Below are 11,785 nucleotides of genomic sequence, written 5' to 3'. Positions count from 1 at the left end.
TTTGCATTAGGTTGTATTAAATCTAACTGGTGCACCAAAAATTTTTTGGTGCACCCAATTTTTCAAGCTGGGTGCACCAGTGCACCTAATCCCAAAAAATGAATTTCGAGCCCTGATTCAATTATTCTTCATCTACAATCAATAATGCATCTACACATTGAAATACATGTTGTAGCCTGAAATGCATTGATATCAACAATTGAAAGGTTGCTAGGAGATGTTTGACATTACTATTAATATTACCCTGTATCTATGTGACCACAGGATGTAGTAATTGTCTAGGATGTACATGTAGATGTTGGAGGCCTGCAGTCTGTATGCTTGACTGTAAGTGCAGGGCTCAAAGTACTTTTTTCTGCATACTTGCACTGGTGCAGGTAACATTGAAAATTACCTGCACCAGACAAATTTTACCTGCACCACTATGAATTTAGGAAGTATGGATCATACTAAAATTGTTCAGGAACAATTGCTTTTTTTTCTCTTATACTTTATAGGTAGTAACATTCAATGCAGCTAATAACAATCCACATACACTTACATCATATGGCATGTATGTATAAAACCCAGTACATGGACCAGTGCAGGTTAGGTACAGGTAGACACCAGAAATACCTGCACAGCTCCAATGTTACCTGCGCTAACCTGCATATGCAGGTGGTATTTCGAGCCCTGAAGTGTAATAGTTTAGATGTAGTTCCAGGCCGCGGTGCCAGTTCCCACATGTGGGGAGTGTGTGACTGTGAAGGTGACAGGATTTGGGTCATGTACACACTGAAAATGTCAGGCTATGCATACACACATACAAATGTACATACATACATACAGTGTTGACCTTGCTGCCGTGCAGACTATGCCCGTTACTATGGCAACACGTGAGACATGGCATGCACCAAATACATTCATTAATTTCATGGAAAAAGATAAGTCTTTATCAAAATTTTCTATGCTATTGTTATGATATTTGTATAGAGCTTTGATAGCCATTAGCATTCTCGACAGGATGCGAGACAGACTTCCGTGTGTTTGTCTGAAAGAAAAAAAACAATCTGGAAATGGGAGATTTGTTGAATGATTTTTAAGTGCAATCTATCTACATGTACTATGACATTAATGTACTCAGATCTGTTTGGCCTCAAAATCATTCCTTGTTGATCAGTAGTTAGGATTTTGTCCAAGGTTTTTTTATGATTATATCCCTGGACGATGATATAAAATCCCAACGATGTGAGCAGGATTAATCCTAAGCTGTGTGTTAATCCGAGGATTATGGTGAATCCTATCTAATACCACGGCATCTGGCATGCATTATGCAGTAGTGCAAAATTGATACTAGCTTGGCTTTAATGATGTCCTTGGTTGTTTATTGTTTTATCAATTTTATTAGCTGTTGACTGCTTATAACTGTGACAGCTAATACTCTTCCAGGAGTAACAAAATTACTAGTACACATAAAACTCGGACACTGGGCATAACATACACATTGTTTTGGGGCTGGCAGGGGAAAATCTGTGGATATCTGCTGTTTTGTTTGTTTGTTTTAACCTTTGTTTATTCATGAGAAGCTCAAATCGGCCAGCAGGCCGCTTTTCATTGAGCTGTTGTGTGACTAGCTTTGATAGGGATAAACTGATATAGCGTACATGTACATTACAACTGGCAGCAGATTCCCAATAACCCACAACTGTTTGTTTGTTTGTTGACATGTTTGTGATGTTACCAGGACGACATGTGGCAGCTGTTTGCCCTAGCGAGTACAGTGGAGGAAGGCGAGATGGCGCCTGAGCTGTTTGTTAGTTTGTTGACATGTTTGTGTTGTTGCCAGGACAACGCCGGAGCTGTTTGTTTGTTTGTTGATATGTTTGTGTTGTTGCCAGGACGACACGCGGCAGCTGTTTGCCCTAGCGAGTACAGCAGAGGAAGGAGAGATGACCCCTGAGCTGTTTGTTTGTTTGTTAGTTGACATGTTTGTGTTGTTGCCAGGACGACGCGCGGCAGCTGTTTGTTGATATGTTTGTGTTGTTGCCAGGACGATGCGGGGTAGCTGTTTGTTTGTTGACATGTTTGTGTTGTTACCAGGACGACGCGCGGCAGCTGTTCGCCCTAGCGAGTACGGCAGAGGAAGGGGAGATGACACCCGAGCTGGCGGGCATCATGAAGAGGCTGTGGGCAGACGGAGGCGTGCAGGCCTGCTTTGGCCGGTCCAGAGAGTACCAGCTCAACGACTCGGCCTCATAGTGAGTAACAGCTGCTGACACCTCCCTGTTGTTTGTGTTTTTATTGGCATCCTCGCATCAGTTTGGGGTTCCCAAAAGATTAACCATATAGTCCATACAACAAAATCATGGCCTGAGTTTCAGAAAATGATAAAACCTTGTCTGTAATCATACTATATTTCTTTTGCATAATTGATATTTTGATTGTAAGATGTTTTGTTATTCTTATGTATGAAAAAATAACCAATGAGAAAACCTTGTTCTTGATATTTGATATGTATTTTGTTATTTCTAAGACTATGAACAAGTAACCAATGAGAACCCCTGTCCCTTTAGTTACCTGAACAGTCTGGACCGGCTTGCGGCGGGCGGGTACGTGCCCACGCAACAAGACGTGCTTAGAACACGCGTCAAGACGACCGGCATCGTCGAGACGCACTTCACCTTCAAGGACCTACACTTCAAGTAAGTCCCCACAAGTCTTAGGCCACACCCGTTGTTTCTTAGGCTTTTGGGCAGGTCAAAGCAAAGGATAAGATGTAAAGAAAAAGGGAAAACGTTGTATATTTCTTATAGACCAAAAACTACCGTACTTTATTGGTGTGGCCTAAGTCTATGTCAGTATAAGAAAAGCATAAATTTTATTTTGTGGGATCTGTAAAAACAAAGGTTACCACCAGTAGAGCTGTTCATATTCATCACAGTTGTAATGATTTAATGTTTGAATGAGCATGCAACAACAATTGCAGTATTAAAAACTAATCAAACAATAGGAAAGTAGAAGAGTAAATTTTGCACAAATGACAAAAAGCTGTCACAAATAACCCACCAGTTATAGCAGTATAAACAGCACATGTAAGGCACCGTTACCTTTATTCGATGTCGATTATACAGTGCATTGGAAGTTCACATGTCTGTTGTAAAACGGTTTTCCTTGTAGAAACTTGTGAAATTGCATGTTTGTTTGTGTGAAAAGTTTCTCTAAATTACCGCTCTCGTTCACCCCTGCCGTAGAATGTTCGATGTTGGCGGGCAGCGCTCAGAACGTAAAAAATGGATCCACTGTTTCGAGGGGGTCACGGCGATAATTTTCTGCGTGGCTCTGAGCGCGTATGATCTGGTATTGGCCGAGGATGAGGAAACGGTGGGTCGCGTTAGACCTTCTAGATGTTCGTGGTTGGTTGGACCGTGGCTCCGTGGGCAAGCCAACAGGCGCACGGGCGGGAAAACTTACGCACAGACTGGGCAGCTTGGTTAAGAATTCATTTGGCTCGGTACAACCTGTGTTCCCTTCAGCTACGCAACAACATAAATGTGAATTCTCATGGCACAAAGTCCTTGTCATCCAACCCAACACATCTGCAATTCATTCAAGCAATGTTTGGCCTTGGTATTTAAGTATGTAAATTCCCAGATAGTTAGGAACAAAATTATTCTTTTCCACAGGAGAAGAAATGTTTGAAATTTATTGTTTATAATGGCTACTATCCTACGCAGGCTTAAAATAGCCATAATATTTGTTCACTTCGTAAGAAGCACATTGTATTCCTGCGACAGTCAGAAAAGCATGCATTTCTAAAGAAACCTTTTGAATAACTATCAACAATTCAGCTGCACAAAGAATGCATCCACATGTAGATTAGATCCAAAATTACCTGCAATTCTAGCGGCACTCCGGTGGTACAATCATCAGACAAGTGAAGCAATCAGCGCTCGTTAAAGGAGCCATCTTAGAGACAACGACGCACTGTTCACGGCCCTCCTGTCTTGGCATGACCTTGTCAGGCACAGCTGAAGGTCGTAACATGCTGTTTTGTATAATCCTTGCCAGAAATCCTAATCCTTACGAAGATTTCCTTAGTTTTCTACTAAAAACAGGGATAAAATTTTACTTTCTGTGTTTCTTTGTTAGAATTTCCCTGAAATGAATTGAAATATTTTTTCCCTGGTAAAATAAATGAATAATGGCTGGAGAATTTCTGCAGAAAATAAAATACAAATCTCCTGAGGCATATCAGTAACGGAACACGGGAGTCCCAGAACTCTTCACTCAGATTCAGAACAAGGTCGTAGACTTCGGCCATCGTGACCTTGGTGAAAATTGTGCTACCCCGTGCCCTTGTAAGCGTTGGCTTGCCCTTGGAAGCGCGTGAGTGGATGTGAGTCATGTGACGTGCTGAAGTCATGTATCGATTACTCCCACAGAATGGTGGATGTCGGGGGTCAGAGGTCAGAGCGAAAGAAATGGATCCACTGTTTTGAGGGCGTGACGGCCATTATATATTGTGTTGCCCTGAGCGCGTATGACCTTGTCCTGCAAGAAGACGAGGAAGTGGTGGGTAGACTGACGGGGTCTCCCCCCACAGTTCCCTGTGGCGGGGTCTCCCCTCGCAGTTCCCTTACGTCTCCTGTCTCTCCGCAGCCTCTGCAGGCTTCAGACTAACCTACAGGTGCTTTAGGTAGAGCTGAGGGGGGGGGGGGGGGGCTCTACTCAGGGTGCATGGCGACCTTCCCCCCACCTCCACCTGACTAACTCTGTCCTGCCTCTCGCAGTGCTGTTTGCTGTGCTTAAACGCATGGGGCTTCCTCGGGTCAACTCTTAACCACTCGTAGGGTTAAAGGTCGGTCCAGCACGGGAACGTCAGTCGCCTGAAATTCTCTCCGCCATGTTGGATTGCTTCGCAAAGGTCATGCTGAAATTCTCTCCGCCATGTTGGATTGGGTGGCAAAGGTCATGCCAAAATTCCCTCCGCCATGTTGGAATGCGTGGCAAAGGTGATGCCGAGAGGCCAGAGGTGCCTGGGAGTTTGCACCATCCCAATCTGCAATTGGTTCAAAACTGTGACTGACTTTCTCGTGCTGGACCAACATTCTAACCAAATAGCAGTGTTCTGTAGCGTTGAAGACTGTTTTTGGTAAGTAGAGATCAGTAGTTTGATAAAGACTAATTCATATACCGCATTTACATGACTGTTCTTTCTCTGTTGATGTTAATATGACATGTGTTGTTGAGTTAGCAAGAAAATTATGCCATTTGTATGATGTCCTCTTCTGCTGCTTTCTGCCATCTGTTTGACTGTCTCTTGACCTTGGGGCCTCACAGGTGTTATGAAATGCACGTTTGTTGTTTACTGATACATTTGTCAGCCTTGTATGCTTCTCAGGTGCTGCCAGCAACAGTTTGGAAACGCAGGAATATTTGTGTGTCCATTCCAAATGGTGTTTTTGCTTCGTTTTGACTGTTTCTGTGATTACATTTCCACCTACCGTAGGGCTCAAAATACCATAGTGCAATTTGTAGAAAAAGTACCAAAATCATATTAAAGATCATTCAGCACTGACTCAATGATGGAATGTCTGTGCACAAGTAACCAAGAAGTATTTTGAGCCCTGCCTTACTTACGATTTTAACTGGTGATATCTGACTGACTGCATGATTATTGTACAAACATTGCACGTCACATGTCTCTTGTTCTCTGTAATCTCTCTGTAACAAGATATATCAGTAGCAGGGCTGTCTCCGGCTCAAGATGTTTTCCCTCCCCTCTCATTGTTTGGGAGTCCATGTTGTGGATTGTCCCTGTAAAATCTGTCATTTTGAGCTGACGGAAACATATTTTCATAAATTTTGTGTACTGGAGTTCAGATTTTTGGGATTTGATTAAATTTTTGTCCGTCCCGACAAGGAAGAACAGAGGGCCGGGTCCTGGAGACAGCTCTGGTCAGGAACTACATGTCAGGAACAGTGGTGTCTTTCCCCTTACAAGTGTTACCACATGCTTCGTCATGCAGTAGCAGTAAAGCATGCATTATCTTAAATCATGAATCAAAGGACTTTTGGCTTAATTATAAAGACAGCATGACTCCCATCATTTTCACAGTTGACGAATCGAAATTGTGATTGTAAATCAAAAGCTGCGGGCAGGTTTTAACTGCTATGAACTGCACCTAAATTAAAGCATACCAAACTCCATCTGGGTAACAAATTAAGTTCTTCGTATACAGTCAGAGAGTCATCAAGACAGACGGTCACCAAACATGTGTGATCTCTCTGTTGTGTAGAAAGAACCTTGTTTTCCCATGATTTGCCATGGAACCAGATGAAACTGTTGACAGATGTTTGGTTCTGTGGGATGTTCTGTTGTGACCCTCCCCCAGATTTAACCCTCTTCCTACTGTGGTAGGTTTCCAGCACCAGATCTGTCCTGGTGACAGGGTTAGGCGGCAAAGGAGGGTTAAATCTGCTGTTTTCCTGAGGGAATTGGGGGTGCGATGTACTGAATAAAGAGACTCTTTTTCTCACAACCCTTGCTTTTTATTTTCACCGACATTCTGGTGACTCGTTCTTCAAGGTCTGTCATCTTCCTCTTCCAATTCTGACTAGTTCACAGCTACAGTACTGCAGCGATAGGTGGCGCTGCTTACAGATGCAGTCCCAAACGTTAGCTGTGGGTGTGAACCAGTCAGAAAGTCAGGTGACCACTGAAGGGTTGGAAATACAGCTAGGGCTGTGAAAAAAATAGTCTCTTTATTCAGCCACTTATCAACCTGACAGAACTCTCCGTGGAAGTGAGATGCATGTTTGTGAGACGTGTAGTTTCTGAATTGCGCTGATTGTGAGATGTGCCGTCTGTTTTCCCTCCCACAGAACCGGATGCACGAGAGCATGAAGCTGTTCGACTCCATCTGTAACAACAAGTGGTTCACGGAGACGTCCATCATCCTCTTCCTCAACAAGAAGGACCTGTTTGAGGAGAAGATCACCAAGTCCCCCCTCACCATCTGCTACCCTGAGTACACAGGTATGTCTTAGTGTGTCTTACACATGTGTGTCTTGAGTCTTACACTGGTTGTCGTTTTCCCAAGTAAACAGGCAAGTTTTACACAGGTACGTCTTGAGGTGTTTTACACAGTGTGTACAAGACTTGTTACCCGATAACACAGGTAGATGGGAAGACCTGTTCCTAGCTTCATTTGTAGCCAACAGGATTTCTTGGGGGGTTCAACCTAAGAAAGAAGTAATTGCTGCCACCCAAGCCTGTCTTAAAACCAAGTGGAAGTACATGTTACCACCTTGCTGACAATGTTTTGCGTTTCCACTCTCAGGATCAAACACAGGGAAGCTAGCGTTGTAGCACGTGGTTGTAACGAGAGTTTTTTTGTTTCCCAGGATCAAACACGTACAAGGAGGTTAGAGTTGTAACACAAGGACCCAGCTGTGAGGTTAGCTGTAACGAGAGTTTTGTTTGTCTCCCAGGTTCTAACACATGCGAAGAGGCAGCTGCCTACATCCAGATGCAGTTCGAGGACCTGTGAGGTTAGAGTTGTAACATGACGTTGTATTTGTTTGTCTCCCAGGATCGAACACGTACGAGGAGGTTAGAGTTTTAACACAAGGCTGTAACAAGAGTTTTGTTTGTCTCCCAGGATCGAACACATACGAAGAGGCAGCTGCCTACATCCAGATGCAGTTCGAGGACCTGAACAAGAGGAAAGAGACGAAGGAGATCTACACCCACTTCACCTGCGCCACCGACACCAACAACATCCAGTTTGTCTTCGACGCCGTCACCGACGTCATCATCAAGAACAACCTCAAGGACTGCGGCCTCTTCTAGACTCTCCCTGCTTCTTAAGTCTGTTCTTCTGTACTTTCACTTTTCTGTACTTTCACTCTCCATCCCGGAGCGACTTGTAACTAGCTTGTTGGGTCCCGACCGTTCACCGCAATTTGAATACGTTATGTTCTCTTATAGAGACATTATTATATGTTATTATACTTGTTTCCAGAAACCCTAGTGGAGATAATGCTCCATTTTTTCCAATTTTTCACAAAAATTGTTTTTTCCACTTCTTTTTTTTTTTTTTTTAAACCTAAATGGACTCAGTACTTCAAACAATCCAATGTCAATGCTGTCTAAATAGCTATATGTTTGGCTTACTTTAGTTTTATGATTCTGATTTTGTCCAAATGATGCCAAAATGTTTAGCATTTTGTAGTCTTCCTGTAAATAAGCCCCGCCGGTACCGAACTCTCAACAGTGAAAATGTCTGCTTATGTTGTCTTCTGGAACTGCCCAACTAACAGGTTATTGTCTAATCCTGCCTGGACCATTGTTGGTAGCCCAAACTAGGACCCCCGGCAATTTGGTTGTGACCTCCGTCCGGGCTCTCGTTGTAAGCGCCTGTCCTGAAAATTTGGGGGCGTAATTCTCCAGATGTTGTTTTACGTTGACGGGTAGAAAATGTGTTCCAAGGTCGAATAGAAACTTCCAAGGTCGTTCCAATAGTAGAGGCGGTGGTTCCGTGTGAGAAGCGTACTTACTCGTGTCAATGTCAATGTTGCCTTAGAGGTCGGCGCAAAGAATGGGATGATTGACGCTCGTTAAGGCTTGTTAACGATGACGTGCCACAACAGCTTTCATAGCACACCCCTGAAATCTTTCTCAGTCAAATGTTCAAAATAGAAATCTTGCAGAGTGATAGGAATTCAGGCTGGGTATGATGAATCCAAATTTTGTCACATTTGCTGTTGAATAAGTATATGAATTAACATGATTGACAAACTACTTACGGTTGTGATTCTCTAGGATGAAATTAGTGTCTCCTGTATTTCCAGAAATTGTATCAAAGTTGCAAGTAAAACTTGCAGGTAACAAAAGTGTTCCTTGTACATGTAACAACCACTTTGCAGCATTCTCTCCTTTTGTTAAGTAACAAAATTAGGCAGGAAGAAAATTTCCAGCTTAGAACCTTACCTCTACACATTCCAGTTAGATATCCGCATCACCTTCTGTTTTGGACCAAACCATTCGGGAACAATTACTAAAGGTTGCACACAAGTCTTCATTTATGAAACAGGCTGTTTTTTTACGCACACTGGTATGGAAGATCTGTCGATATGATCCTTTGTTGTGTAGCTGTCTCAGTTTTGTGTGCTGTATATTTGGTGTTGGTAACAAATCTAGTTTTACTTTGCGTTCGAAGTGTCCAGCCTTTACAGTCGAGCTTCTCTACAGCCGCATTCCTTCCTACTACAGAAGTAAAGCTGGTAACCTGATACAGGACAAACATGCTGAGGTCGGCATGTAGCACTCTGAACGTGTCACCCAGGCGATTCGGGTCGCACGGATGGTTTGGGTGACCAATTTTTGTAGGGACCTTGTTCAGTAACAACCGTTCTTCCTGCCGTGTAGTTTGTTTCTTTGTGGTTGGACCAAACATTTCCGTGGCACGCCATCTTTAACACCCGCCAAGCTCGGACCAAGGTAAAAAAAAAATACATGGAAAATGTTCAAAATATGAAGAGTAACTGATTGTGAAGTCTGTGATGAGTTTCTCATTATGAAATTTGACATAATTGAAATTGTCTGAAAGAAAAACTACCATATGATGTATGTAGAATATATTGTCAGACTTGTACAATTGATGTAGTGTTGTCATATTTTTGATAATATATTTTGGAAACAATTAATTACTTAATATGTGTTGTAAGACCAAGTGTAGTTAATTAACACCAGGCATTGTGAAGACTATATTTTGCTATTTTGATTGACTTGAATCAATGCTGTAACTAGAACTACCCTTGAAATGAACATAAATTTGAAAATTGAGCTGTACCTGATTTGGGAGGGGCTTTTGTTGTTTGGATCTGGTCTTAGATAATTTTAGATATGGTATTATTAAAAAAAGACTTGCCACATGTGACACCTCTCAACTGGTTTTCTCATAAAATATCCCTCCCTTGGGGAGGGCCAATTTAATTTGTTGGTTCCCAGGTTTAAAATGAGAATGCAAAACCAGAAGAACAGCATGAGAGAATAGGCAGAGAGAACCCTGATTAACACAGTTGCGAGGTGAATAGAAACAGATTCCAATCTTCCTCCCAACGTTCTGTTTTGGCGATGTCATGAGTACGATTTTTGTACGTCAAAATATGGAGCCAATGAAGCGGTGTGTGGCATTTGAATCATTTTTCTAACCCAGCGAGTTTAATGTTGGTAACCCTCGGAAAAATGCCATATTCTGTCTTGTGATAGAATATTTTACACTGGTTGTAAGTTTGTAAGAGTTCAGCTGGTGAAATTCTGTCAGCCCACCCAACCCACAGACAAACTACCATGTACAACTCCTACTTATTTGGTCACCTATGGTTTGGAAACACTCCAGAAAATTTAAAAACGATGATTTTAACCAATTGATCTTCGTAACTCCGTGTTTCACCAGTAGTTAACGTCAATGGGGGAATATAAAACTGGGCGTTAAAACATGAAACTGAAGAAGTAACAAATTGTATTGATTTAGATTTGAAATGTGGAGTTTGTGAACATGGTGATGAGTAGAAACAGTTGTATGACCTGACGTCTGTCGCCATGGAAGCTTGTAATATAGGCTTATTTGTGCTCAAGATTTTCTCACATGCTGGAAGACATTGTTGACTGACGTTTCTGCACTGCTTGTAAGAAATGCAGCACTTGAAGGACCACTTCTTGTTTATTTCACGTGAGACGACATCGCTGTATTAAAGCTGGTGTAGTTTGTACAACACTGGTGAGGGGGAGGGGAATGTGCTCCTTGTAAGAAAAATATAAGACTTCTTAGCGAAGATTTTGTCCATTGCTGTCCTGTGTGTTGCAGATAAAAGACACTTCTCTGACCTTCGGCATCATCTTAAGGCATGCCCAAGATTGGTGCCGTTAAGGTCAACACAGGAGTGAGAATTTCTGTGTTTCTCCCCACAAAATGTACTGCCCACCTTGACTTAACCCGTGTAATTAACTTCAGAGTGCCCTTACTGAGTACTACATGTTCGCTGCTGTGTGTATCAAAATGGAAACATCTTAGTAATAATCAACTGTACAATTGTATCAACTTGTGTGTAGTCACTTCTGGTAAAATTGTTGATATTATTAGTTATTATTTATTGAATTGAATTGAACATTCCCGCCTGAGAAGGGACCCGATATCCTGTACCCACACTGTAATCTCTTGTGTTGTCCCGCGGCAGAACTGTGATGAGTTGTTAGCCTGTGTCTTCCCCCGTCCCGTCTGTAGAGGCGAGCTGTTGTATGAAGTGTAAAATGACCACTTTGTATGGTAATCTGTAAGATATTAGTGGAGGACATCCGTGACATTCTGGTAGTCGTCATTTTACAATCAGTGTTAATCCCTGGCGGCTGCTCCAGCGCAGTTCAGTGGTTCGCGGGGAACTGCTGAAGTTTTTTGAGTCGAAGAGAAAATATTGAGAATCATTGCACTGGTGTTGACTGTAATTAGAGCAGCTCGCATAGCGAGGACTGGAGCGGGTCTGGCAAAGTTGGATGTTTTCCTCACTTATTGTAATAAAAGACAGTAAAACCAAGCTTGGAACTCGTTTGTTTATTTTGATCTCCATTAAACCTTACAATGTATTAGTACTCGCAAAATCTATTCTGTTTGGAGTCCGTTTAAGATTACAGAAAAATCTAATGAAATTAGTCAACATAAGTGCACAAGTAGTATTAAGAAGTATTGAAAGTAAATTGAAATGTAAAATTAAATCGGTGAACTTAAGATAATGAGGACGTGCA

General features: G+C 42.2%; 1 protein-coding gene across 3 annotated transcripts in view; it reads left to right on the top strand.

Annotated features, from left to right (window-relative positions):
• Window positions 1-11,577, top strand: part of LOC118415195 (guanine nucleotide-binding protein G(i) subunit alpha) — a 19,876-nt gene extending 8,299 nt beyond the window's left edge. The window contains exons 4-9 of one of the 3 annotated variants that reach the window (XM_035819586.1): window positions 2,080-2,237; window positions 2,553-2,681; window positions 3,231-3,360; window positions 6,865-7,018; window positions 7,575-7,594; window positions 7,664-11,577. In XM_035819586.1, the coding sequence (XP_035675479.1) occupies window positions 2,080-2,237; window positions 2,553-2,681; window positions 3,231-3,360; window positions 6,865-7,018; window positions 7,575-7,594; window positions 7,664-7,834 (762 nt within the window). In that variant the 3' untranslated portion in view covers window positions 7,835-11,577. Of the gene's footprint in view, window positions 1-2,079; window positions 2,238-2,552; window positions 2,682-3,230; window positions 3,361-4,421; window positions 4,552-6,864; window positions 7,019-7,574; window positions 7,595-7,643 lie in introns of all 3 variants that reach the window. The other 2 variants (XM_035819585.1, XM_035819584.1) reach the window with 2 other exon arrangements.
• The last annotated feature ends 208 nt before the right edge of the window (window positions 11,578-11,785 follow it).

Source organism: Branchiostoma floridae, chromosome 5 (genome assembly GCF_000003815.2).
Source record: "Branchiostoma floridae strain S238N-H82 chromosome 5, Bfl_VNyyK, whole genome shotgun sequence".
In the NCBI taxonomy this organism is placed as follows: domain Eukaryota; kingdom Metazoa; phylum Chordata; class Leptocardii; order Amphioxiformes; family Branchiostomatidae; genus Branchiostoma; species Branchiostoma floridae.
The sequence above is the reverse complement of the archived record's forward strand: the minus strand, read 5'-3'. Positions and strand labels throughout refer to the sequence as shown.